This window comes from Mustelus asterias, chromosome 25, assembly GCF_964213995.1.
Source record: "Mustelus asterias chromosome 25, sMusAst1.hap1.1, whole genome shotgun sequence".
Lineage (NCBI taxonomy): Eukaryota > Metazoa > Chordata > Chondrichthyes > Carcharhiniformes > Triakidae > Mustelus > Mustelus asterias.
Window position 1 is genome coordinate 43,600,121 of NC_135825.1, and position 24,856 is coordinate 43,624,976.

At 45.3% G+C, this 24,856-nt stretch overlaps 1 protein-coding gene across 2 annotated transcripts in view; it reads left to right on the forward strand.

Annotated features, from left to right (window-relative positions):
• The first annotated feature begins 8,612 nt into the window (after window positions 1-8,612).
• LOC144511915 (ankyrin repeat- and BTB/POZ domain-containing protein 3-like) overlaps window positions 8,613-24,856 on the forward strand; it is a 42,314-nt gene continuing 26,070 nt past the window's right edge. Inside the window, exons 1-4 of one of the 2 annotated variants that reach the window (XM_078242372.1) lie at window positions 8,613-9,520; window positions 19,727-19,876; window positions 22,178-22,382; window positions 24,286-24,438. In XM_078242372.1, coding sequence (XP_078098498.1) covers window positions 8,692-9,520; window positions 19,727-19,876; window positions 22,178-22,382; window positions 24,286-24,438 — 1,337 coding nt within the window. In that variant the 5' untranslated portion in view covers window positions 8,613-8,691. Of the gene's footprint in view, window positions 9,521-19,366; window positions 19,496-19,726; window positions 19,877-22,177; window positions 22,383-24,285; window positions 24,439-24,856 lie in introns of those variants that run through there. The other variant, XM_078242373.1, reaches the window with a different exon arrangement.

The window sequence follows — 24,856 nt, forward strand, 5'->3', positions numbered from 1 at the left end:
AAAACAGTCTTCTAACAATGCACTTATTTTTGAACACCTCTCCTGCAGCTGCCACTAATTTGTATCAGGGTGTCTTTAAATCAGTGGCCATGACCTTACTCCTGGTTCAAGGCTTGACCTCTGTCCCATTGGATGTTTTTTTTTCATTCGTGGGACATGGGCATCGCTGGCTGGCCAGCATTTATTGCCCATCCCTAGTTGCCCTTGTTCAGAGGGCAGTTGAGATTCAACCACATTGGAGTTACATGTAGGCCAGACTAGGTAAGGACAGCAGATTTCCTTCCCTAAATAACATTAGTGAACCAGTTGGGTTTTTCCGTTAATCGGCAATGACTTCATGGTCATCAGTAGATTCTTATTCCACCATCGGCCATGGCAGGATTTGAACCCGGTCTCCAGAACATTAGAACATAGAACAGAGAAAAGCTACAGCACAAACAGGCCCTTCGGCCCACAACTTGCGCCGAACATGTCCCCACCTACTAGGCTTACCTATAACCCTCGATCTTACTAACTTCCATGAACTTATCCAAAAGTCTCTTAAAAGACCCTATCGAATCCGCCTCCACCACCACTACCGGCAGCCGATTCCACGCACCCACCGCCCTCTGAGTGAAAAACGTACCCCTAACATCTCCTCTGTACCTACTCCCCAGCACGCTAAACCTGTGACCTCTTGTGGCAACCATTTCAGCCCTGCGTAAAAGCCTCTGAGAATCCACTCTATCAATACCTCTCAACATCTTATACACCTCTATCAGGTCACCTCTCATCCTTCGCCTCTCCAAGGAGAAAAGACCTAGCTCTCTCAACCTATCCTCATAAGGCAGGCCACCTAATCCAGGCAACATTCTTGTAAATCTCCTCTGCACCCTTTCTATGGCTTTCACATCCTTTCTGTAATGAGGCGACCAGAACTGGACACAGTACTCCAGGTGGGGTCTGACCAGGGTCCTATACAGCTGCAGCATTATCTCCCGATTTCTAAACTCAATTCCTCTATTGATGAAGGCCAGCATTCCATACGCCTTCTTAACTACAGCCTCTACCTGCGACGCTGCTTTGAGCGTCCTATGAACCCGGACTCCGAGATCTTTCTGATCTTCCACACTGCCAAGCGTCTTACCCTTAATATTATATTCTTTCATCCTATTCGACCTGCCAAAATGAACCACCACACACTTATCTGGGTTGAAGTCCATCTGCCACTTCTCCGCCCAGTCTTGCATCTTATCTATGTCTCATTGCAACTGCTGACATCCCTCTACACTATCCACAATACCATCAACCTTTGTGTCATCAGCAAACCTGCCAACCCATCCTTCCACTTCCTCATCCAGGTCATTTATAAAAATCACAAAGAGCAAGGGTCCCAGAACAGATCCCTGGGGCACTCCACTGGTGACTGACCTCCATGCTGAAAAAGACCCATCTACATCCACTCTTTGCCTTCTGTGGGCAAGCCAGTTCCGAATCCACAAAGCAATGTCCCCTTGTATCACCCCATGCCCTTCACTTTCTCAATAAGCCTTGCATGGGGCACCTTATCAAACGCCTTGCTGAAATCCATATAAACTACATCTACCGCTCTTCCCTCGTCTATGTGTCTAGTTACATCTTCAAAAAATTCAATTTGGCTCGTAAGGCATGATCTGCCTTGGACAAAGCCGTGCTGGCTATTTCTGACCATACTATTCCGCTCCAGATGTTCATAAATCCTGCCTCTCAGGATTTTCTCCAACAACTTACCAACCACTGAGGTTAGACTCACTGGTCTATAATTTCCCGGGCTATCTTTTCTCCCTTTCTTGAATAACGGAACCACATCCGCAATCCTCCAATCCTCCGGAACCCCTCCCGTTTCCACTGATGATGCAAAGATCATCGCCAGAGGCTCAGCAATCTCTTCTCTCGCCTCCCACAGTAACCTGGGGTACATCCCATCCGGTCCCGGCAATTTATCTCACTTGATGCTTTTCAAAAGCTCCAACACATCCTCTCCTCTAATGTCCACATGCTCAATCTTCTCAGTCCACTGCAAGTCTGCACTGCAACTACCAAGATCCCTTTCCACTGTGAATACTGAAGTAAAGTATTCATTGAGTACCTCTGCTATTTCTACCGGTTCTATACAGACTTTCCCACCGTCACATTTGATAGGTCCTACTCCTTCACATCTTATCTTTTTGCTCTTAACATACTTGTAGAATGCCTTGGGGTTTTCCTTTATCCTGTCTGCCAAGGCCTTCTCATGACCCCTTCTTGCTCTTCTAATTTCCCTCTTAAGTTCCTTCCTACTAGTCGTATACTCTTCTAGATTTCTAACATCACCTAGCTCCTTGAACCTTTTGTAAGCTTTTCTTTTCTTCTTGACTAAGTTTGTTACAGCTTTCGTGCACCATGGTTCCTGTAACCTACCATAACTCCCCTGTCTCATTGGAACGTTGCTGTGCAGAGCTCCAGACAGATTTTCTTTGAAAATTTGCCACATTTCTTCTGTACATTTCCCTGAGAAAACCTCCTTCCAATTTGTGCCTCTAATTTCCTGCCTAATAGCCTCATAATTGCCCTTACTCCAAATAAACACTTTCCTAGCTTGACTGATCCTATCTCTCTCCAATGCTAATGTAAAGGAGATAGAGTTATGATCACTATCCCCAAAATGCTCTCCCACTGAGAGATCTGACACCTGTCTAGGTTCATTCCCTAATATCAAATCAAGTACAGCCTCTCCTCTTGTAGGCTTATCCACATACTGTGTCAGGAAGCTCTCCTGAACACACCTAACAAACTCCTCCCCATCTAAATCCCTTACCCTACATTAGCTGAGTTTCTGGATTAATAATTTACCGATAATACCACTAGGCCATCACCTCCCCATGTCCCACCCTAGAGGCCTGATTGTGCACACTGCCAAGCTCTCCCTCGCCTAGTTGGCTGGCTTCCCTCTAGGTGGAAGTTGGGCACAACTTTATTTGGCATGTATAAGGGGTGAGGGCAAGAGTGGGTGGACTGCACACTTCTGGGTTAGCCTCCTAGCCAAATGTGTAAAATGCAGCCCGTACTGACACTTGTACAGAGAAACGCTGACAAGTACAGAGCACAGACAAATAGAGGCATACACTGACACACATATAGACATACAGTGACAAATACAGAGAGATATTAACACATAGACACACACTGACACAATTATAGACATACACATCGACTCATTCACATCACATGACACAGGTACAGAGCCACACCTTCATGGGCACACATACAGAAACCGACATGATATGCTCACAGATCCACATACAGATAGACATTGACATGCATACTGACTTGTAAATATACATCGACACACATGAAATGAAACACATACCGATATGCATAGAGATACATACACTGATCAGTATAGAATCATTCACATATTTATACAGGTGCACCTTGACCCAGTGGCACAGTGGCACCGCGCCAGAGACCCAGGTTCGATTCCCAGCTTGGTCACTGTGTGGAGTTTGCACGTTCTCCCCATGTCTGCGTGAGTTTCCTCCAGGTGCTCCGATTTCCTCCCACAGTCTGAAAGGCGTGCTGGTTAGCTGCATTGGCCAGGCTAAATTCTCCCTCAGAGTGTCTGAACAGGCACCGGAGTGTGGCGACTAAGGGATTTTCACAGTAACTTCATTGCAATGTAAGCCTACTTGTGATTAATAAATAAATAAACTTACATTTAAAAACTATAAATTTTGATGCTAATTGATGAATAAAAGGTAATACAAGGACATTGAATTGTAATGTAAACACATTGAATTGATTGTATAGACAGATTCACTGCATTCTTACCCAGCAAAATACTTAAAGGTGGACTTTAATTCTGAAACTGATTCATTGTCTTAGACTGACCGATGAGTCATAGCAAAACACAGACGCTGAATGATGCATAAAAACACCTGATGATACATTCAAACCCAGACCTGCCCAGGCACACACACACACACACACACCCGGAGATGTGTGAGCACTATCCTAATTGGGAGTGAGATTAGTAACCAGAATGGATAAAACAGATTACAATTCACTAAAGCGAGTGATCAATGTTTATTCAAGGAGTGAGAGCTGACAGTTCACATCCACATACAGCTCTCCTGTGTGACTCTTCCTTAGAGTAATACCAAGAGATCGCACTGTCTTACACCAGATTGATGTTGTAGAAACATTGCTCAATGCCAGGATTTCCACCTCAGGCTGCATTGTAGTCTGTGAGATTTCATCACGTAACCTCTTTACTCAGAGAGTAATTAGCATGTTGAACTGTCACAAGAATAGTTGAGGTGCCTTTAATGCAAAACTAGATAAGTAGGTGTTGGAAAAAGAAATGGAAGGATATGTTGATAGGATGTGTTTGGGGAGAATGTGAGGAATGTCAGGTGGAGAAGGATGAATGGCCTCTTTCTGTGCTGTACGTTCATTTTAAACTTCACCTGCCCTGCCCCATTGCTCACAAGGCACGTCCGCTGACAATGGCGGCTATAATACCCACAACATTTGGCACGCCATGTAAACAACACTATCCATGGTGTGATGTTAGTGAGCATGTACCAGGGCCACATTGCATTCTGGTCACATTACAACCCAATGCTCGTCCGGAGCGCGAGACGGAATGGAAGTGGAGAATACTATGACCCTTTGGGTTTTCTGCCGGGTTGTTCATAGCCGGTATCCAGGAGAGTCCAGGCGAATCCAGGACAATCCCAGAGGATTTGGAAACCCGAGTTCATGCAGGACTATCAGCACTACACTGAAAATGGCCAAAGAGTGAGACTTAACTCAGCTCTGCACTTCAGGGAGACTGAGAAGGTGTAAAATGCTTTTATTTCTCAAGAGCAGAAACCCCATCCTGCTGTTTAAAACAATCCGAGGAAATTCGGTGCATCAGCCTGCTGGTACAGGTAACCAGTAACCCGGGCAATCCCTGAACAAGTCTCTGATGGGACTGGAAGATCAACATGGGCAATTGTACTTGGAGATTGAAATAAAAACTGAGAATGCCGGAAATACTCAGCAGGTCTGGCAGCATCTGTGAAGAGAGAAACAGAGTTAATGTTTCAAGTCAGAACTGAGGAAAGATGGAAATGTAATAGATTTAGAGCAAGTTAAAGGTGGGGGCAGGGTGAGGGGGGAATTGCGAAACAATAGGGAAGTTCTGTGATAGGGTGAAAGACAGGAGAGATTAAATGACAAAAGGTTTCATTGTACTGAAGCCAAAGGGACAGAAAAAGAAACAGGGGAGATGCCCAGCTGTGAATGACTGGATAGCAGCTATCTGAATGCATAGTAAAGGAATAAAGAAAATTTAAAACAAACCAGCAAAAAGAGGAAACAAAATCGAGGCAGAGGTTTGATCTAAAATTGTTGAACTCAACGGATGTTGTTGTGTCAAGACTGTGGTTAACAAAAAGGGTAAATACGAAGGAGACTATAAGATTGGCAGCTGTACTGTAAATATTCAATAATATAGCACATGGACTGTGTTTGTATGCATACAAATGTGTGTGTGTAGGTGCAGATGTGCAAGTGTCTTCACAATAGTGTTTGCATGTAGGGCAATAGTTTGCAGGAGTGTTTGCAAGAGGGTTGTTTTTCAAACTGGAGGCCTGTGACCAGTGGTGTGCCTCAGGGATCGGTGCTAGATCCACTGTTATTTGTCAATTATATTAACGATTTGGATGAGAATTTTGGAGGCATGGTTAATAAGTTTGCAGATGACACCAAGATTGGTGGCATAGTGGACAGTGAAGAAAGTTACCTAGGATTGCAACAAGATCTTGATCAATTGGGTCGGTGGACCGATGAATGACAGATGGAGTTTAATTTAGGTAAATGCGGAGGTGATGCATTTTGATAGATTGAACCAAGGCAGGACTTACTCAGTTAATGGTAGGACATTGGAGAGAGTTACAGAGCAAAGAGATCGAGGGGTACAGGCTCATAACTCCTTGAAAGTGGAGTCACAGATGGACAGGGTGGTGAAGAAGGCAATTGGCATGTTTGGTTTCATTGGTCAGAACATTGAATACATAAGTTGTACAAGACATTAGTAAAGCCACACTTGGAATACTGTCTACAGTTCTGGCCACCCTATTATAGAAAGGATGTTATTAAGCTAGAAAGAGTGCAGAAAAGATTTACTAGGATGCTACCAGGACTTGATGGTTTGAGTATAAGGGGAGTCTGGATGTACTGGGACTTTTTTCCTGGAGCGTAGGAGGTTTAGGGGTTATCTTATAGAGGTCTATAAGATAATGAGGCGCATAGATAAGGTAGATGGTCAACATCATTCCTCAAAGGCAGGGAAGTCTAAAACTAGAGGACATCGGTTTAAGATGAGAGGGGGGAGATATAAAATGATCCAAAGGGGCAATTGTTTCACTCAGAGGGTGGTGAGTGTCTGGAACAAGTTGCCAGAGGTAGTAGTAGAGGAGGGTAAAATGCTATATTTTAAATAACATTTAAACAGTTACATGGATAAGATGAGTATAGAAGGATATGGGTCAAATACGGGCAATTGGGACTAGTGGTAAAAACTGGGCGGTGTGGACAAGTTGGGCCGAAGGGCCTGTTTCCATGCTGAAAACCTCTATGATTCTATGTTATTAGTGCATGTATGTTTGAGTGTGTATGTAAATGTGTGCACATAGATATATTCAAATGTATGAATTTGCTTTTCCATGCAGACATGTGTGTGCATGTGTTTGCATGTGTGTGTGTCCTCACCTACATGTGTGTGTATATATACATATGCGTGTCCATGAGTGATTGTCCATGAGTGTATATTTGTGTTGGGGTACAAGTGTATATCATTGAATCATAAAATCTACAGTGCAGAAGGAGACCATTTGGCCCATCGAGCCTGTACCGACAAAAATCCCACCCAAGTCCTATCCCCATAACCCCATATATTTACCCTCCAAATCCCCCTGACACTAAGGGGCAATTTAGCATGGCCAATCAACCTAACCCGCACACCTTTGGATTGTGGGAGGAAACCTGAGCACTCGGAGGAAACCCAGGCAAACACGGGGAGAATGTGCAAACTCCACACAGACATCACCCGAGGCCGGAATTGAACCCGGGTCCCTGGTGCTGTGAGGCAGCAGTGCTAATCACTGTGCCACCGTGCTGCCCCAATATGCATGTGTATGTGTCCATGTATATGTTTTGATTGCACCTAGACTACGTGGTATACATGCTTGTGCTAGATGCTATAAACTCAGGTAGACCTGTGAGAAACAGGGAGTGACAAACTCAGTGACTAATAATGAAGGGAGGTGGGTCCAGTTAATTTCCACTGGAGTATGCTGGATTAAGTAAAAAAGTAAACAGTATTTGTGAGAACATTTATACTTATATTTAGATACTTGTGTTGTGACACATCCTATTGCAGGATGAGGTCATGTTAACTGTCTCGTACTCAGAGAAGGTTAGGTTACCTATGATATGACATTAATTAGGTAACTTTTTAAGAATGAAATTGCAAGCAGGAATGGCTAGACTTCCCCTTAGCAGTAACAACACAGCAAGGCCACATTCCCTTCGTTCCCTCATCAGTACTAAGTTAGGAATCTGTGGTGGAAACAGAATGAGACTTGGATTCCCAGGTTTGAGCAGAGTAAAAATTAGTCGAGATTCCCAGTTTGGTCAGAGTTCCACTGGCATCCAGACAGAAAGCTCCCTGTGATGCTCACACAGTTGTGTAGCCAGCTAACACACTGTTAGCTTTCGCATCAGCTGGGGGAGGTGCAGCCTCTGTCCATCTCAGGGACACAAACTCAGTCTATTGCTGGGTCGCACATCCTGCCCATCCCGAGTCTTGATTTTTGGCCTCAAACACTCCATTTCTGGATCATGCACAAGGTCTCTCACTCTCCATTCATCTTGGCTCTTTCACACTCAGTCCATCCCTGGTTCTCTCTCTCTCTCTCTCTATCGCTGGATTTCTCTCACTCCATCCATAAGCGGGTCTCTCTCCTTTTCCATTCTCAGGTCTCTCTCTCTCTCTCTCTCCATCCTCAGGTCTCTCACACTCTGTCCATCCATGGGTCTTTCACACTCTACCCATCCTCAGGTCTCTCACAATCTATCCATCCATGGGTCTCTCTCTCACTCTGTCCATCCCTGATCTTTCACACTCTACCCATCCTCAGGTCTCTCACACTCTGTCCATCCCTGGATCTCTCTCCATTCCTAGGTGTCTCTCACACTGCCCATGCATCCCCAGGTCTCGGTCTCTGTCCATCAGAGGTCTCCCTCTCTCTCTCAATCCATCCCCAGGTGTCTCTCTCTCTGTCCATTTGAGAGTTTCTCTGCTGTTTGAGAGTTTGTACTGTTTGAGAGTTTCTGTGCTGTTTGAGAGTTTATCTGCTGTTTGAGAGTTTGTACTGTTTGAGAGTTTCTCTGCTGTTTGTGAGTTATTCTGCTGTTGGCGATTTTCTCTGTGCTGTGTGCTGGGACGGGAGGGAGTGTTTCAGAGTGGGGCGGGGAGAGTGTGGGGAGGAGGCGGTTCATGAGTTGCTGTTTTAGGAGGCTGTCTCACTGGTTCATTGAGCAGTTTGGGACGGAGCGGTTCAGTATTCAGCGAGCGAAGAGGGAGAGGAACCGTGTGCGGAGTGGGGGAAGAGGCTAGGTTCACCCAGGAGCCGCTTGGCCATGTCTGGACTTTCTAAAGCCACAGGCAGGAACTTCGAGAACTTGACTTTGGATTCTGGTTATGGAGGGACGGCCACCTCCTCTGGGTGGTCCAGCCTGTCACTGTGTTGCTCCGGAGGGACTTGGGGCTCATTCCCCCGGGCAGCAGCGAGGAGGTATATGGGCAGCTGTGACACCTTGGACACGGAGCTGGCAGAGGGGTTAGAGGCCCTGCAGTACTGTCCTAAACTGCCCCTTCTGGAGAACATCCCTTGGACTGAGGGGGAGATTGAGGAGGTGATGAGAAGGTGCAAGGCTGAGGAAAGCAGGCAGCCTGTCCCTGGGAGCCTGCTTCAGAAACTCTCCACATTTCTGGGCAGGGTGCTGGTGCGGATGGGCAGAGAGACTCAGAGGCTGAGCCTGCAGAGTGCCCAGTGCAGCAGGTATGAGGTAGAGAGCGCTGCCAAGCTGCTGCTGTCCTGGTCCCTGTCTCACAGCTGTGTGGGGGCTGCAGTCAAGGCCCTGTCCCTCTACAACATGAACCAACGGCTGGGCAGCGCCAAGAGCTCCCAGTGCCAGCTGCTCTTCTCTGTTGGTCGCTTTTTCCGCTGGATGGTGGACAGCAGGCTGGCCAGCCGCATCCACCAACATGCAGCCATCTACCTGGCGGCCTGCCTGGAGAACCTGCTGGAGGAGGTATACCTCAAACTGCTGGACAGCCTGCAGCCCAGAGGCAGAGAGTCACCAGAGGATATGGACAAGGCCCTGGAGCAAATGATCAGCAACGACCCTGAGCTGTGGGGCTTGTTCCAACCACATGAGCATCTCATCTGTGGAAGGAACGCTTACGGTAAGCTGGGTGTAAGAGGAGAGACCTCTCCCACCTCTGGAGGTGCCAGCCTGTTCAGTGAAGTGTACTTTGCAATTGTGGTACTGTAGGAAACTTAGCAGCCTATTTGTGCACAGCAAGATCCCTCAAAGAGCCACATGACAATGACCAGAGACTATGTTTGAAGTGATATTGGTTAAAAGTTAAAAGTTTATTTATTAGTATCACAAGCAGGCTTACATTAACAGTGCAATGAAGTTACTGTAAAAATACCCTAGTCGCCACGCTTCAGTGACTGTTTGGGTATACTGAGGGAGTACTTAGCATAGCTAGTTCAACTAACCAGCGTGTCATTTGGACTGTGGGAGGAAACTGAAGCACCTGCAGGAAACTCACGCAGACACTGGGAGAATGTACAAACTCCACACAGACAGTGACCCAAACTGGGAATTGAACCTGGGTCCCTGGCACTGTGAGGCAGCAATGCTAACCACTGTGCCACCATGCTGCCTTAACATGCCGGTCTTCAAAGTTCTGCAGGAATCCTCTGAACTGTCAGGTAATTAAAATATTTCTAGTCTCCTCAGCCAAGAAGATTAGAAATAGCTTGGGTTTATTAATCTGACATGGAGTCCTCGCTACAATAGATTCGATGTGGACAGGCTGTAACCTCAGATAAATGGACTGCTGGCTGGGATGAATGACCTTTGTTAGCAGGAGGGGTGGTAATAACTGGGTAGTCTGTAAGTGGACAGAGGAGGTGGAGGTGATCTTACAGAAGTATTGAAGTGCTAGAGTATAAATGGTAATGCTGGAAATGTCCTTTCTACTTCTGGAGTTACCACTAGAATGTCAACTGGAACTGAATTTTGGGTAGGTTTGTGCTTTGGAATTTCTAACCAGGTACAGATCTGAGAAATCAGTTCCCATTCATCCCGACGCAGAGCAGGTAGAGTGAGAAAGTGTCAGGAAGACACCCAGAGATGGAACAGAGTCAAGGAGAGAGGGAGAGAAGTAGAGACTTCTAGAAAGAGAGACAGACAGAAGAGCGAGTTGGACAAACAAAAGAACAGTCAGTGAGGATAGAATTCAGATTCAGAGCCAGTGGAGTTGCCTTGTTTATACTTTGATTTCAGGTTTCCTCTATCTGCAGTATTTTGTTTCAGGACAGTTTCTAACTCACTGGACCTGTCTCTGCCTGTTAACCCAATTCAATGGTATATTTCTCTCCCTTTGGTTTCTCACGTTAATCACTGACACGCCTTTTGGAGAGTATTGTAAATTGTTTGGGGGAAGGGAGGCTTACAAATAGGAAATACTTCAAATGAAACTCCATTCTGCTCCATGCAGTTCTCTGTAATACTGAGATTTATATACATTACAGGGATGGGGGGGGGAGGTGGGAAAGTGTCTCTTTGAAGAACAATTGCACCTGCTCTTCACTTCCTTTCCCTTTCGAATTCACCTCATTAACTGGGGAGTAAGGTAGGCCCACTCACCCTCTGCTTCGCCTCAGTGTTAACCTCTGGTTGCAGCTCCAGATAACCCAGAGTATGGCTGAAAAGGGAATGTCTCCGTGCTCAATATCTGCACAGTAAGAAGTCTCACAACACCAGGTTAAAGTCCAACAGGTTTATTTGGTAGCACAAGCTTTCAGAGTGTCGCTCCTTCTTCAGGTGAACCTGCTGGTTGGGTGCATTGACCATGCTAATTTGACCCCTCGTGTCAGGGGGATTAGAAGGGTAAATGCATGGGGTTATGGGGATAGGGCCTGGATGGGATTGTTGTCAGTGCAGCCTCAATGGGCCGAATGGCCTCCTTCTGCACTGTAAAGATTCTACGAGTCAGAAGATCATGGGTTCAAGTCCCTCTTCAGAAACCGATGATCAAAGCTGATTCTCCAGAGTAATGCTGAGGAAGTGTCTCACTGTCAGAGCTATCTTGCAGTGAAACATTAAAGCAAGGTCCTGCCTGCCCTTTCAGCAATTTGTGAAAGATGCTATGGCACAAGAAGAGTAAGGGATGTTCTTCCTCGATGCCCTGGACAATAGCTATCCCTCGGTCCAACACAAAAATGTGGACAAATCCAACCCGGCCAGTTACCACCCAACTACCCCATTGAGCTGTCATCCTAAATTATGTTTTTGTGTGTTCAGGGAATCCAGTTCCAGTAAATAAGTATTCAATTTATGGAAGAAAAAAAATATATATATATGAAGATAAAGGATATAATTCTATATGGGTGCATTAACAAAGAGACTCAGGCATATACTCTCTTGAGTATATCACTTAAAACCAATTGATTATCTAAAGTGCTACAGCTTAACAGAGCATTGGAATAAAAACCAAAACTTTGTGTTTCCTGGGGCTGACAATGCTCTCCAGCCCCTGTTGTGCCCACTGGTTGTGGAAGGGCTCAGGTGGACCTGTGGACATCACATGGTCCCTCTCCAAGGACCCCCGAGTTTGGACATAATTGTGGAAAAAGGATGGACAGTGGGGCTGGACAACCTCCTTAACTGCCCACTGCCTGGACTGTTTAATGACCATACCAAGGAGCAGGCTAAAGAAGCAGTCTTCCAATCTGCTCCCCCTCCCCCCCCCCCACCCTCCCTCTGCAGGCAGACCCAGGAATTGTTGGGGCAGTTTGTGAAAGCGCACGGAATCCTGGCCTTTATAAATAGAAGCAAAGAGTGGAAAAGCGAGGATGTTATGGTGAACCTTTATAAAATGTTGCAGCAGTCTCAAGTGGAATCAAGGCACCAAGCTTTAGAAAGGATTGTGAAGGCACGGGAAAGGAGGCAGAAAAGATTTCTGCTAATGTTTGCAGGGATGAGAGATGTGGGTTGCCGGGATAGGTTGGAGAAGCTGGCGCTGTTCTCCTTGGAGAAGGGAAGATTAAGAGGAGATTTGGTAGAATTCAAAATCGTCTGCTCAGGGTAGATAGAAAAGACTTTCCATTGGTGGAAAGATCAATCCGAGGACACAGTCTGAAAGACGTGCTGGTTAGATGCATTGGCCATGCTAAATTCTCCCTCAGTGTACCCGAACAGGCACCGGAGTGTAGCGACTAGGGGATTTTCACAGTAACTTCATTGCAGTGTTAATGTAAGCCTACTTGTGACACTAATAACTAAACTTTAAAAGGAGCAATGGCAATGAGAGGAAAAGCTTTGTTAGGTAGTGTTCAGGATCTGGAAGGCACTGCCTGTGAGTGTAATGGAGACAAGTTCAGGCAAGACCATCTGAAGAGAAAGAAATGTACAGGGCAATGGGAAAAGGCAGGGAAGGGCCAACAGAGACACAATGAACTGAATGGCCTCCTGAGCTGTAACCATAGAATCCCTACAGTGCAGTGGGTCACCATTCGGCCCATTGAGTCTGCACCAACCCTTACCCCAGTTTACCCTATAACTCCACGTATTTACCCCACTAATCCCCCTAACCTATGTATCGTGGGACACTAAGGGGCAATTTACCATAGCCAATCCACCCAACCTGCATATCTTTGGACTGTGGGAGGAAACCAGAGCACCCGGAGGAAACCCACGCAGACACGGGGATAATGTGCAAACTCCACACACAGTCATCCAACCCGGGAATCGAACCCAGGTCCCTGGCACTGTGAGGCAGCAGTGCTAACCACTGTGCCACACATAACCATTCTATGGTGCTTTGTTTCAACAAGTGCTTTCTGGTTTCTCAATGGCCATGCACTAATTTCAAGGTTTTGACCGAGGAATTCGATTCCCCCAGCTTCTGTTCACCTACGACATTGAATCCGTTTATCATTTTTAAATCTTAATCAGATCGGCAACAATGGTAATTTGCATTTATATAGCACCTTTAACATATTAACAGTGCCCCAAGGTCTTTCACGGAATCATTGTCAGACAAAACCGGACACCAAGTCCCATATTAAGATCACCACTAACTGTCTAAAGGAATGGAAAAGCTAGTCCTTGCACCCTGTATTTTCACCTTTAATCCATGGTGATTGTGTGCTGCACCCTCTCCAGTACATTGATCCCAAGTCACAGTGTTTGAAGAGAAAAGGAAGTTACTCTGAAAACCTGGGTCTGAAAGGAGAGGTAATGGGTGTGTCTTTTCTCAGTTGTGATTAATAGAGTTGTTTTGATCAGTGAGATTAAAGAGTTGCAGTCAGATTTAAACTTCTTTGACAAACCCTTTTTTTTTTGTTCTGTCTGAGTGGCGTGGGAACACATTACCAAAGGGTGACATTACTGTAGCCAATCACCCAGCTTCTTCCCCCGTTCCTGCAGTGAAAAAGGTATTGCACAACTTCTTAATGACAAATGCACTTTTTAACCAAACATTCCCCAATCAGCTGTGTGAATCTATCAGGGCTGAAGGGATCAATATCCTGTGAAAGATTATGGTTAATGTTGGAATAATTCAGCTTGCTGCTTCCAGTCTAACGTATAATGTGCTTTCTAATCCTCAAATTAGTGTCACCCAGCGATCAATCTGACGCACACAGGCAAATGAGAGATTAAACTGTTCACTCCCAAAGTTTCAACGCAGCTGCTAAGTTCACATAATTCCACTGAATTGCTAACCGAGCAAAATGCTGCAAAACCACCGCATGAACTTCAACAATTTTGTCCTGTGTGACGCAGTGTGGGAGTGATACCAAACCTGGAAGTACAGAATGGAAAGTGACCGGGGACCTGACTGTGCAGGGAACAGTGACGCTGACACTGGGCTCAGCTCACTGGGTTGAGCCTGGGTGCGATAGTCTCTATAATGGCATAGCCAATAGAACCCCTACAGTGCAGAAGGAAGCCAATTCAGCCCATCCGACAGCACCTTACCCAGGCCCATCCCGCCCTATCCCCATAACCCCGCACATTTACCATAGCTAATCCACCTAACCTGCACATCATGGACCCTAAGAGACAATTTTGCTTTTATCTTCTCCGAACTTCTAACTAATTGCATCTTTTTAAAAATGAGACCAACACTGTGCACAGTATTCCAGATGTGGTCTCACCAAGGCCCTGTACAGCTGCAGTAAAACCTCCCTACTTTTATATTCCATTCCCCTTGCAATAAACACCAACATTCAATTTATCTTCCTAATCACTTGCTGGATCTGCAGACTAACGTTTTGTGACTCATGTACCAGGACACCCAGATCCCTCTGCACCAAAGTTCTGCAATTTCTCTCTCTCATTAAATAATATATGGCTTTTCTATTCTTCCTGCCAAAGTGGACACATTCCCATTTTCCCACATTATACCCTATCTGTCAATTTTTTGCCCATTCGATTAACCGTCTATATCCTTTTGCAGATTTTCTGGCTAGAATTCTCCAACCTCATCCGTGGCTGGGATTCTCCAGTCCCGCTGCAGTGAATGGAGATTTGGCTGAGCATCAAATTCGCTGTTCTTGCTGGCAATGGTAGTGGGGCATACGAGACTGGAGAATTCTGGTCTCTATCTCCTCGTAACTTAGTATTAGTATTCCTTTCGTTTTGATGTTATCCTTAACTTCCTTATTCAGCCAGAATGATGCACTCTTCTCAGAGTCTTTTTTTTCTCACTGGGTAACTCTTTGAGAGTTTTTAAATGTTTCCTTTAAAAGCTTACAACTGCATCTCTATTGTCCTGCCTTTTAACATAGTTTCCCAGTTCACTTATCCTCAGACCCTTTTTAATTTACCTTTTATTTAGGTTTAAAACACTAGTCTTTGACCGACACCTCTCCCTTTCAAACTGAGCATGAAATTCTGTCCTGTTATGATCACTGTTGCCTAGAGCTCCTTTACCATGCGATTATTAATTAATCCTGTCTCATTGCCAGGCTCAGAATAGCCTGCTCCCTGGTTACCTGTAGAATGTACTTTAATAAATTGTCTGGAATACATTCTATGAACACATTCTCCAGACTATCTTTGCTAATCTGGGTATACGAGCAGCTGAAGGGATATGGAAAGAGTGTTGGTAAATTTGTTTCGAATGTTAAAATGAACGAGTAAGATAGAGTGGAGTGGAGAGCAAGGGGATATATCTTTATAATTAAAGGTAGGCTGTTTTAGCACGATGTTGGGAAGCATTTGGGAATTTCTCCCCAAACACACTGTTGATATTGGAAGTCAATTGGAATTTTTAAAACTGAGATTAACAGATTTTTAAAGAGAGGAACAACATTACCATTTTTGGCCAAAAGTCCTGTTTTTCTCTCTACCGATGCTAACAGACCTGCTGAAGCTTGGCTGAATTTTCAGATATTTATTTCAGGTTTATAGCATCTGCGGTATTTTGGTTTTGTGTCAACACGTATCTGGGCAAAGGCAGCCAGAGATACAAAACTAAGGCACGTAGATGGTGTTGAGATTTCTAAATGAACGGGGGGACAGGCTCAAAGGTCTGAATGGTTGACTCTTGTTTCTTTGCTGCCAAGGATATTTGACCGTGTGCAGGGGTTCACGGCAACATGTTGGGCCGAATGTCCTCATTTTGTGTTGTAGCTTCGGTGTTCAGTTTATTTGATGTGATTACACTGCAGTATCTGTGACGTACAACATTGAGGGGATATGAAAGCGCAAATGTGAGGCATCAATGGCTTTCATCCAATTAGTTTCCAGTAAAGGAGAACCATGCTTGTACTCCTCTGAAATGCCGCTGACATTGTGGTTGTGTAACTGATGCATCTGTACTTTCCACAGTGAGCACCTTAACCAGATGCCATTGAATAAGGTGGGGGTGGCCTGGCTCCCTAAACTTTACAGCACGACATGGTCTCCAAGAGAATGTGAAACAAATACCTTGGATTGCAATCTCAAGTGATTTAGCAACAAACTGTGCAATCACTTGAAGCATTTAATAATTAGAACTTGGGACAATTGTTCAGAACGCAGGTTTCGCACAGTTTTTCCAACAGCTTCTTCAGTTAGAAAATGAGTAACAAGAGACCCAGACTTTGCAGGAAAATAATGGCGAGTTTCAGGGTATTTGCCATTATTCTTTTGTAAATTTTCTGGCAACTTGTGGTCAGGAAGAGTTTTGATTTGCTACAAGCTGAAGAATGATTTGCACCATTCCATCATTAGCCTTTCTTCAAGGGTGGCACCTTGCCCTCAACCTCCATGTGAATTTCATAAAATTGCTGTATTGATTAACCAACTAACTCCCTGCAGAAATTTAGAGCTAGTATTTATTGGTACATGTATCTTTATAATAAGGAGATTCATATTCCTGCAACCCTATTGAATCTCTCTGACCCATAAAGTTATGGGTCAAATTTGTTAAAATTTGTGTTTCTTTTTCTTCTTTCCCTATTTTTCTCTTTTTTTTAATGCCAATGTATCCTTCCCTCTTTCTGTACTATTCTTTCTGTGTCTAATTTGACTTTAATTCACTCGATATCCTTCTCCATTCCTCCATTTCCATCAGTTTCTGAAATTGCCTGTTTTGACAGCTCAGATTGTGAAATGCCAAGTATCTGTACACTTTCCCTCTGTTCGGAAAGAAGTTGAGATCCAGGCACATCCTGCCAGCGCTCTCATCTTTCTTTCTGCAACCACAAGTAGGTTGTGCAGCAACGAGAATTCATCTCATGTTCCACAGACAAGATGTCACTGTCGGTTTCCTGTTCATCAGGCTTCCGCCAATTGGCCCAGTGCTGGGGAGCTGAGCGGCTAAGGTTTGCATAGCAACGTCTTCACCGCACTGCGTAGGTTAGCATCATTGCAGGATGTAGATTACCACCTCACCAAACTTGGTTATAAGTAACATCAGAGCATTGACCGCACAGTTACATGTTGAAGCTTGGAGGCAGTGTAATGGGAACTTTGTGCTCTATAGCATATTACAAGGAACTCATACGTGTACACCGAAACACGCAAGCTGCGGACATACGTATGTACAAGGGTTAGGGTTAACCCTGACTGATTTGCTTTCAGTCTAAGATCATGGGTTATTGGGGACAGTACACTGGCTGATGTCATACAGTCCCAATGGGTTACTGGGGATGGAACTAACCCACAAGATTAACTGCCTTTGAATAACAGAGTGGGCTGCAGGGTTAGCAGATCCAATCATTGTGGTTAACCTCAGTGAATTGACAGCTCAAAAGTTCTGCACACAGCAATGAGTCAATGCTTTTATTATGAAGCCAGCACTCCTCCTCCATAATTTCCATTCTCATTGCTCTGGATGTATTAACTACCTGGGATGTTGTATGAACACCAAGGCTGAGAGGTAGCAATCAGGATTGTGTGTGAGATGGATTTAGACCTGGGACAAGAGACCTTCATTTTTTGGTGTTTTGGTTTTCCCACGAATTATTGTTGGAAATAAAGTCAAGGTTTAAAAGAAAAGTCTGGCCTGGAAACCTGTCTTATCTAATCTTAGATGTTATGGTTTCTGTCTGATGAGGTTTCACCTGTTCTCAGCTCTCAATCTTCTGTGATTTATGGCTCCTCAACTATTGGAACCATTGTGTTTCTGTTCACCACGCCCCATCCTCTCATCATTATAAACAATTTCTAACACGTAATTGTGATGTTTTAACATATTTATTTTTTTGTATCAGTCAGGCAACATCCTAATGAATCTGCATTGTACCCTCTCTAAAGCCCGAATATCATTGCTATAGTGTGCAGATCACTGAGTGTGATTATCCAGGCAAAGAGGTCCATCAGCATTTCTGCGTTAAATCAGTGCCTCATTTTATCCAAGCTGGAGTGGGAGTCGGGTTTTGGAGGGAGCTGGTGGGGTTATGGAGGAAGCTGGTGGGGTTATGGAGGGAGCTGGTGGGGTTATGGAGGGAGCTGGTGGGGTTATGGAGGGAGCTGGTGGGGTTATGGAGGGAGCTGGTGGGGTTATGGAGGGAGCTGGTGGGGTTATGGAGGGAGCTGGTGGGGTTATGGAGGGAGCTGGTGGGGTTATGGAGGGAGCTGGTGGGGTTATGGAGGGAGCTGGTGGGGTTATGGAGGGAGCTGGTGGGGTTATGGAGGGAGCTGGTGGGGTTATGGAGGGAGCTGGTGGGGTTATGGAGGGAGCTGGTGGGGTTATGGAGGGAGCTGGTGGGGTTATGGAGGGAGCTGGTGGGGTTATGGAGGGAGCTGGTGGGGTTATGGAGGGAGCTGGTGGGGTTATGGAGGGAGCTGGTGGGGTTATGGAGAATAGCATCTTGTACCCCTGCCCAAGAGAGCCTTCCTTTCGACAGCACTCCAAAAGACAGCACCACTGACACTGCTGCAACTCACTCATTATTGCATTGGAAATTCAACCTGGTTTATGTGCTCATGTTTTTGGAGTGAGGATTAAACCTGTGATCTGATTTTGAGGTGGGCATTCACTGAGCTATGGCTGGCAATACTCCAGACTGACAACCAGAACGGTTCCCATGTTGTACTCATTAGTTTCTGTGTACCTGTACTATTAAGCAAAAGACTAACATCTAAATAGGCAGCTTGTGATGGTCAATGTCAGGAGGTCTTCAGCATTCATTTTCACTTCTTGAATATTACTGGAACCAGTTAAATTGGGGAAGGAGAGTTCATTTGGAAGAATTTCAGTCATAATGATCCATAAAGGAAGGAGTTAATTACACAAGAAACCAGAGCCACACCTTTGCTCAGGTAAGTAATTAGATCAGCAGGTCACAGGGAAACTGTTTCAGTGGCCTAAGGTCAAACCGACAGTTCCTGGAACAGAGACACTGTCAACTCCCTGATCACTCCATTTCAAAATAAGATACAGTAAAATAGGGTGACATTCTCGCTTCTGAATCAGTAGGTTATGGGTTCACCCCACACCTTGAGCTCATTATCTATGTTGATACTTCAGTAGAGTGCTGAGGGAGTGCTGCTCTGTCATTTAGATCCCTGCCTCAGCTGGACAATGCAATTCCAAAGAAGAGTAAAAGAAAATGAAGGCCTAAATTTCCTGATTCCACCCGCTGCGGGAATCATTATAGGTGGGATGGAAAATCTGATCAACCAGCAAAAGGCTTGTTGACTTTGGGTGAGAATTTCTGGTCCGGGGGGGGGGTGAATGGGACTGGAAAATCCCGACGTAGATGATTATTTATTATATGCGTGGGATCCTGCTGTGTACTTTTTATTGAAGTTAAGTGGAGCAAGAATTGTGGATTGTTTAATATTTGTCGAATAATTTGGAGTTTGCCGTTTCATCACTGAATGTCTTTTCTGAACTCACGATTAATCAAATGATCTTTGTTTCTTGTGACCTCAGGTGTGCCTTGCCTTCCAGTCTACCTCAGTCTATACACGGAGCGCTATCAAACTGTAGAATCAATCCATCGGCAAATGTATAATCACTCGGACCTCAGGAACCTGGAGCAGGCTATGCTGGCAACCTGTGTGGGCACCATCGCTGAACTCAGTCAGTAAACACATAACCTTTCCCATAACCCTGTGTGCATGAATGAGAGGATATTGTATATTAACTGGGATATATATGCATGGCATAATACAGGGGTCTTCAACCTGTGGCTCCACAGCTGCATCACACTTGTGGCTCCCAACCTTTATCCTGCGGGTCACAATGTGAAGAAGGGTGCAAAATGAAGTTACAGAAAATATGGGCCACGTTTTTACTGCGGTGCGTAAGACTACACCTTCCAGCAATAGAGAGGAAAAGAGTTGTTTCATACAGAGGTTGTGAGCTATGGAATGCATGACAGGAGTTACAGATTGAAACAGAGATCACGTCAATATTTAAGAATAGATTAAACAGATGGTGGTCGGAGAGGGGAAAACAGACAATATGGGAGCAGGGCAGACCATTAGAATGTTGCCAATGTGGAGGATAACAAACAGCAAGAATTGATTGAGCTGGATAGTTTAAACTTTAATATTTAGATAATTGTTTGCATATGTAATGGTTATAAAATTCATTGAGAATGTGAGGTTGGGATGAGTGAATTTTTGCACAGTTTATTTATTGACCATTTCCCTGTTGAATATTTAACCCAGTTATTGCCCTGTTCTGGAGCTGGTGACTTTGTTTACACAGATGGTATGTCTCTGAGCAGCACCATTGATTCTAACTGTAGTTGCTGCTTTACACTCGCCTCCAGCCTAATGCAGCATGTTTTTATTATTTATTTGTTCTTGGCTTGATCCTAATTGTCCTTTTGAGAAAGTGGTGCTGAGCCACCATTTTGAACCGCTGCAGTCCATGTGATAAAGAGATTGATGTGAAGAAAGGAATTCCATGATTTGGACTTGATGACAGTCAAGGAAACAGCTATATATTTCCACATTGGGATGCTACATGACTCGGAGTGAAATATGGCGGTAGTGACATTCCTATGGGATTGCTGTTTTTGTCCGTCTAGTGGCAGTGTTGTGGGTTTGGAAGGTGCTGTCTCAGGAATCCTGGTGAGTTGCTGCAGTGCATCTTGTAGATGGTACACCCAGCAGCTACTGAGTATCGATGGGGAAGGTAGTGAATGTTGAAGGTGGATGTAGTAACTTCGAAGGCGACTCATTGTGGCTTCAATCATTGAATCCTACAGTGCAGAAGGAGGCCATTCAGCCCATTGAGTCTGCACCGACCACAATCTTACCCAGACCCTATTCCCAAAACCCCACATATTTACCCTTCTAATCCCCTGACACTAGAGTCAATTTAGCACGGCCAATCAACCTAACCCACACATCTTTGGAGTGTGGGAGGAAACCGGAGCACCCGGAAGAAACCCACGCAGACACGGGGAGAACATGCAGACTCCACACTGGTGGGGAGAACATGCGGGCTCCACAATGGCAGTGATCCAAGGCCAGATTTGAACCCGGGTCCCTGGCGCTGTGAGGCAGCAGTGCTAACCACTGTGTGACTGTGCCAAGTTGGGTTTATTGCCAACAATAAAGAACAAAGAACAGTACAGCACAGGAAACAGGCCCTTCGGCCCTCCAAGCTTGTGCCGCTCCTTGGTCCAACTAGACCAAACGTTTGTATCCCTCCATTCCCAGGCTGCTCATGTGACTATCCAGGTAAGTCTTAAACGATGTCAGCGTGCCTGCCTCCACCACCCTACTTGGCAGCGCATTCCAGGCCCCCACCATCCTCTGTGTAAAAAACATCCCTCTAATATCTGAGTTATACTTCGCCCCTCTCAGCTTGAGCCCGTGATATATATCTATATATATGAACAAGGGTCTGACAGAGCTGTAATACACATCTACTCTCCTCCCTGGCTCCAACTGAGTTTCTTCTCCAACCCAGGATAGACACCCTTGTATCTGATTAGCTCTGCTTCCCATGCTGCATCTCCATTGGGTCCAGCCTGGTCACATGGTCCTCGGGGATCTCCCCCTCATAGCGGACAAGGGTGACAATCACGCAAGCTGTTATGACCTGTGTAGTGCAGGGTTCTCAAGTGTTGTTGGAACTTCACTCCTGTTCCTGTGCTGTATTGTTCTTTGTTCTTTGTTCTTATTCCATCATATTGCTGATCTGTGTCCTGTAGATACTGAAAAGGGATGAGTTGATCTTTGTAGAACAACCTGTTATTGTAGCAACAATATTTGTGTAGCTGTTCCAATAAAATTTCTGGTCAATGACAACAATCCCCCCTCCCCCAGCTGAAAAGGATGTTGATGGTGGGGACTGCAGTCATGACAATGCTGTTGAATACCACTGGAAATGAGTTCTAACCACTCCACATCTCTCCCACAGGCGACCTTATCTCTCAAGCAATGTATTACTTCCAGCAATTTGGTGCAAAGTACCATGGGAAGGGATTTCAGCTGCACTTCAAAAAGGGGCCGTACTCCTGGGAGCCTGAGGCCCTGCACGGACTCTATTACTACATGCACTGCCCTCATTTGGAGTGGGAGAACCCCAACAGCGAGCCACCGAGAGTAAAACTGGGCACTGAGAGGTGAGTGCATTGTGACCGGAACTTCACGGCCAAACTGATTGATTCTACAATTTACTGAGTTGAGTCACTCAGGGAAAATACAAAATATTCCACACGACTTTTGGTAATTTGAACACTTCCAGTTTCACACACTTCAGGGGATCTTCAGCCACGTCAAGAAACAACAGGATTGTAAAATGTGCCCGCTCCCTCACCGCAGAGTCCTGAAAGGAGCAGACAGAGCTCCAGACACTCTAACCATGACACAAACCTGAATCTGGCCCAAACCTAACCTCTCTACTCTCAGCCGATAGCCCTATTCACAGACCATAGGCTGAGAGAGCTATCAACAAAGCAAGGTGGACAATGAGCAGCTTACTGTCTCTGCAGATTGCTGTGTTATTATTTTGATAACAGTTAGCTGTGACTCATTGTGAAAAGGAAATCAACTTTGGTTTGCAAAGTTGTGAGATGCAGCCTAGACAGTGTGATTGATCCGGATCTGTTACGGTTAAAACATCATCTCGTGATTATAATAATGCAAATACTTATGGTCCTTATCGAACAATGATGGCAGCAGGAAATGAAAAGTCCCTGATGTTGGGTTAGTTTTGATGTGAGATACAGTAACCGCGGAGTTGATGCATGTTAAGGGAAGTGATGATTGTTATCTAAACTCCTACAGCTTGAGGCATGTGGTTTGACACGTATAATCAGCATGCAAAATTTCCCAGCTCTCATAGAAGGGGAAATAACCCAGCAATGTTCTTTCAGTGTGGCCTATAATATCAGTCAAAAAAGACAGGTTTGGACATTTTTTTGTTGGGATGAAGGCTTTCCGTGGTGGAGTGTTACACGGAGGGGCAGAGGTTAGCTGAACTTGCTCTGACCAGGTGGTGATGTGCATTGTTCGAATTCACTACAATAATTTAGGATTAATTGACAAGGAAGTATACTATGAAAGGTCTGACACCTGGAAGGAACAAAGGGACCTTGGCGTGTTTGTCCACAGATCTCTGAAGGCGGAAAGGCAGGTTAACAGGGTGATGAAAAAGGCATATGGCACACTTGTCTTTATCAATCAGGGTATAGATTACAAAAGCAGAGAGGTCATGATGGAGTTGTATAGAACTTTGGTGAGGCCACAGCTGGAGTACTGTGTGCAGTTCTGGTCACCACATTATAGGAAGGACATGAACGCAATGGAGTGGGTGTAGAGTCGATTCACCAGGATGTTGCCTGGGATGGAACATCTAAGTTATGAAGAGAGGTTGGATTGGAGCAGAGAAGACTGAGGGGCAACCTGATTGAGGTGTTCAAGATTATGTGCGGCATGGATAGGGAGCAGCTGTTCCCCTTAGTTGAAGGTCCGTTATGAGGGGACACAAGTTAAAAGTGAGGGGTGGGAGGTTTTGGGGGGATTTGAGGAAACATTTTTACTCGGAGGGTGGTGACTGTCTGGGATGCGCTGCCTGAGAGGGTGGTGGAGGCGGGATGCCTCACATCCTTTAAGAACTACCTGGATGAGTACTTGGCACAACATAACATTCAAGACTATGGGCCAAGTGCTGGCAAGTGGGATTAGATGGGCAGGTCAGGGCATTTTAAGCATCGGTGCAGACTCGATGGGCTGAAGGGCCTCTTCTGCACTGTAGTATTCTGTGATTAAGCAGAATTCCTTTTCTAAAATTATCACTGCTTTTCCTCCCAATGTGTGGACCTGGAGTAGTGCATATGCAAATAGGCAGCATGCATGTTTGAAGATTGATTCTGCCATGTTATGATAAGAGGGTGCTGACTAAGTGTTTGAGTAATGGCTTCTGCAGACAGCAGAGGTCCAGGCCAAACGTGTATCCATGTACTCATTATTCTTGTTGTCCTTGTGTGCATTTCCTTCCTGCCCCTGATCTCGAACACCCTTCAGGCCGTACGAAATACTTCCACCAGTGGTCGAGTGGATCCGGGTGTGCATCGCACTGGCAGAACACAGGCACAGTGTTACTGTGGACAGCTGTGACCTCCGACAGGCTGCCAGACTCCTGCTCCCGGGTGTAGACTGTGAACCCCGACAGCTCAGGTGAGCAAAACCTTCGCCAGCTCAACCCCCCCCCCCCCCCCTACTGTCTGTTGCATTGTCTTTTGAGGGATTGTTTGGGATTGTTCACTTGGGGTATGGGTTGCGATGAAAGCATTATCTAATTGAATAAGGGAGCAGACTCAGATGGTTTAATGAAAGACCCCTGTTCATATGATAAACTTGCAGGTAGAACATACAATCCTGGGGGCCCCAATCATTCTGATCCTTGACATAATGGAGATCCATTTAATTTCATCATGATCCTGTTCCTCTGGTACCCAACTTGCCTGCTGGAGTAAAACTCTTATTGCTATGAAATGAATACTCATTTATAGTGGAAATCTGAACTGTAATCTTCAGTCTCTGAGAGTCTTTTGGACAAGGACATCTCACAGTGCCTTACATGACCTCCAGCATC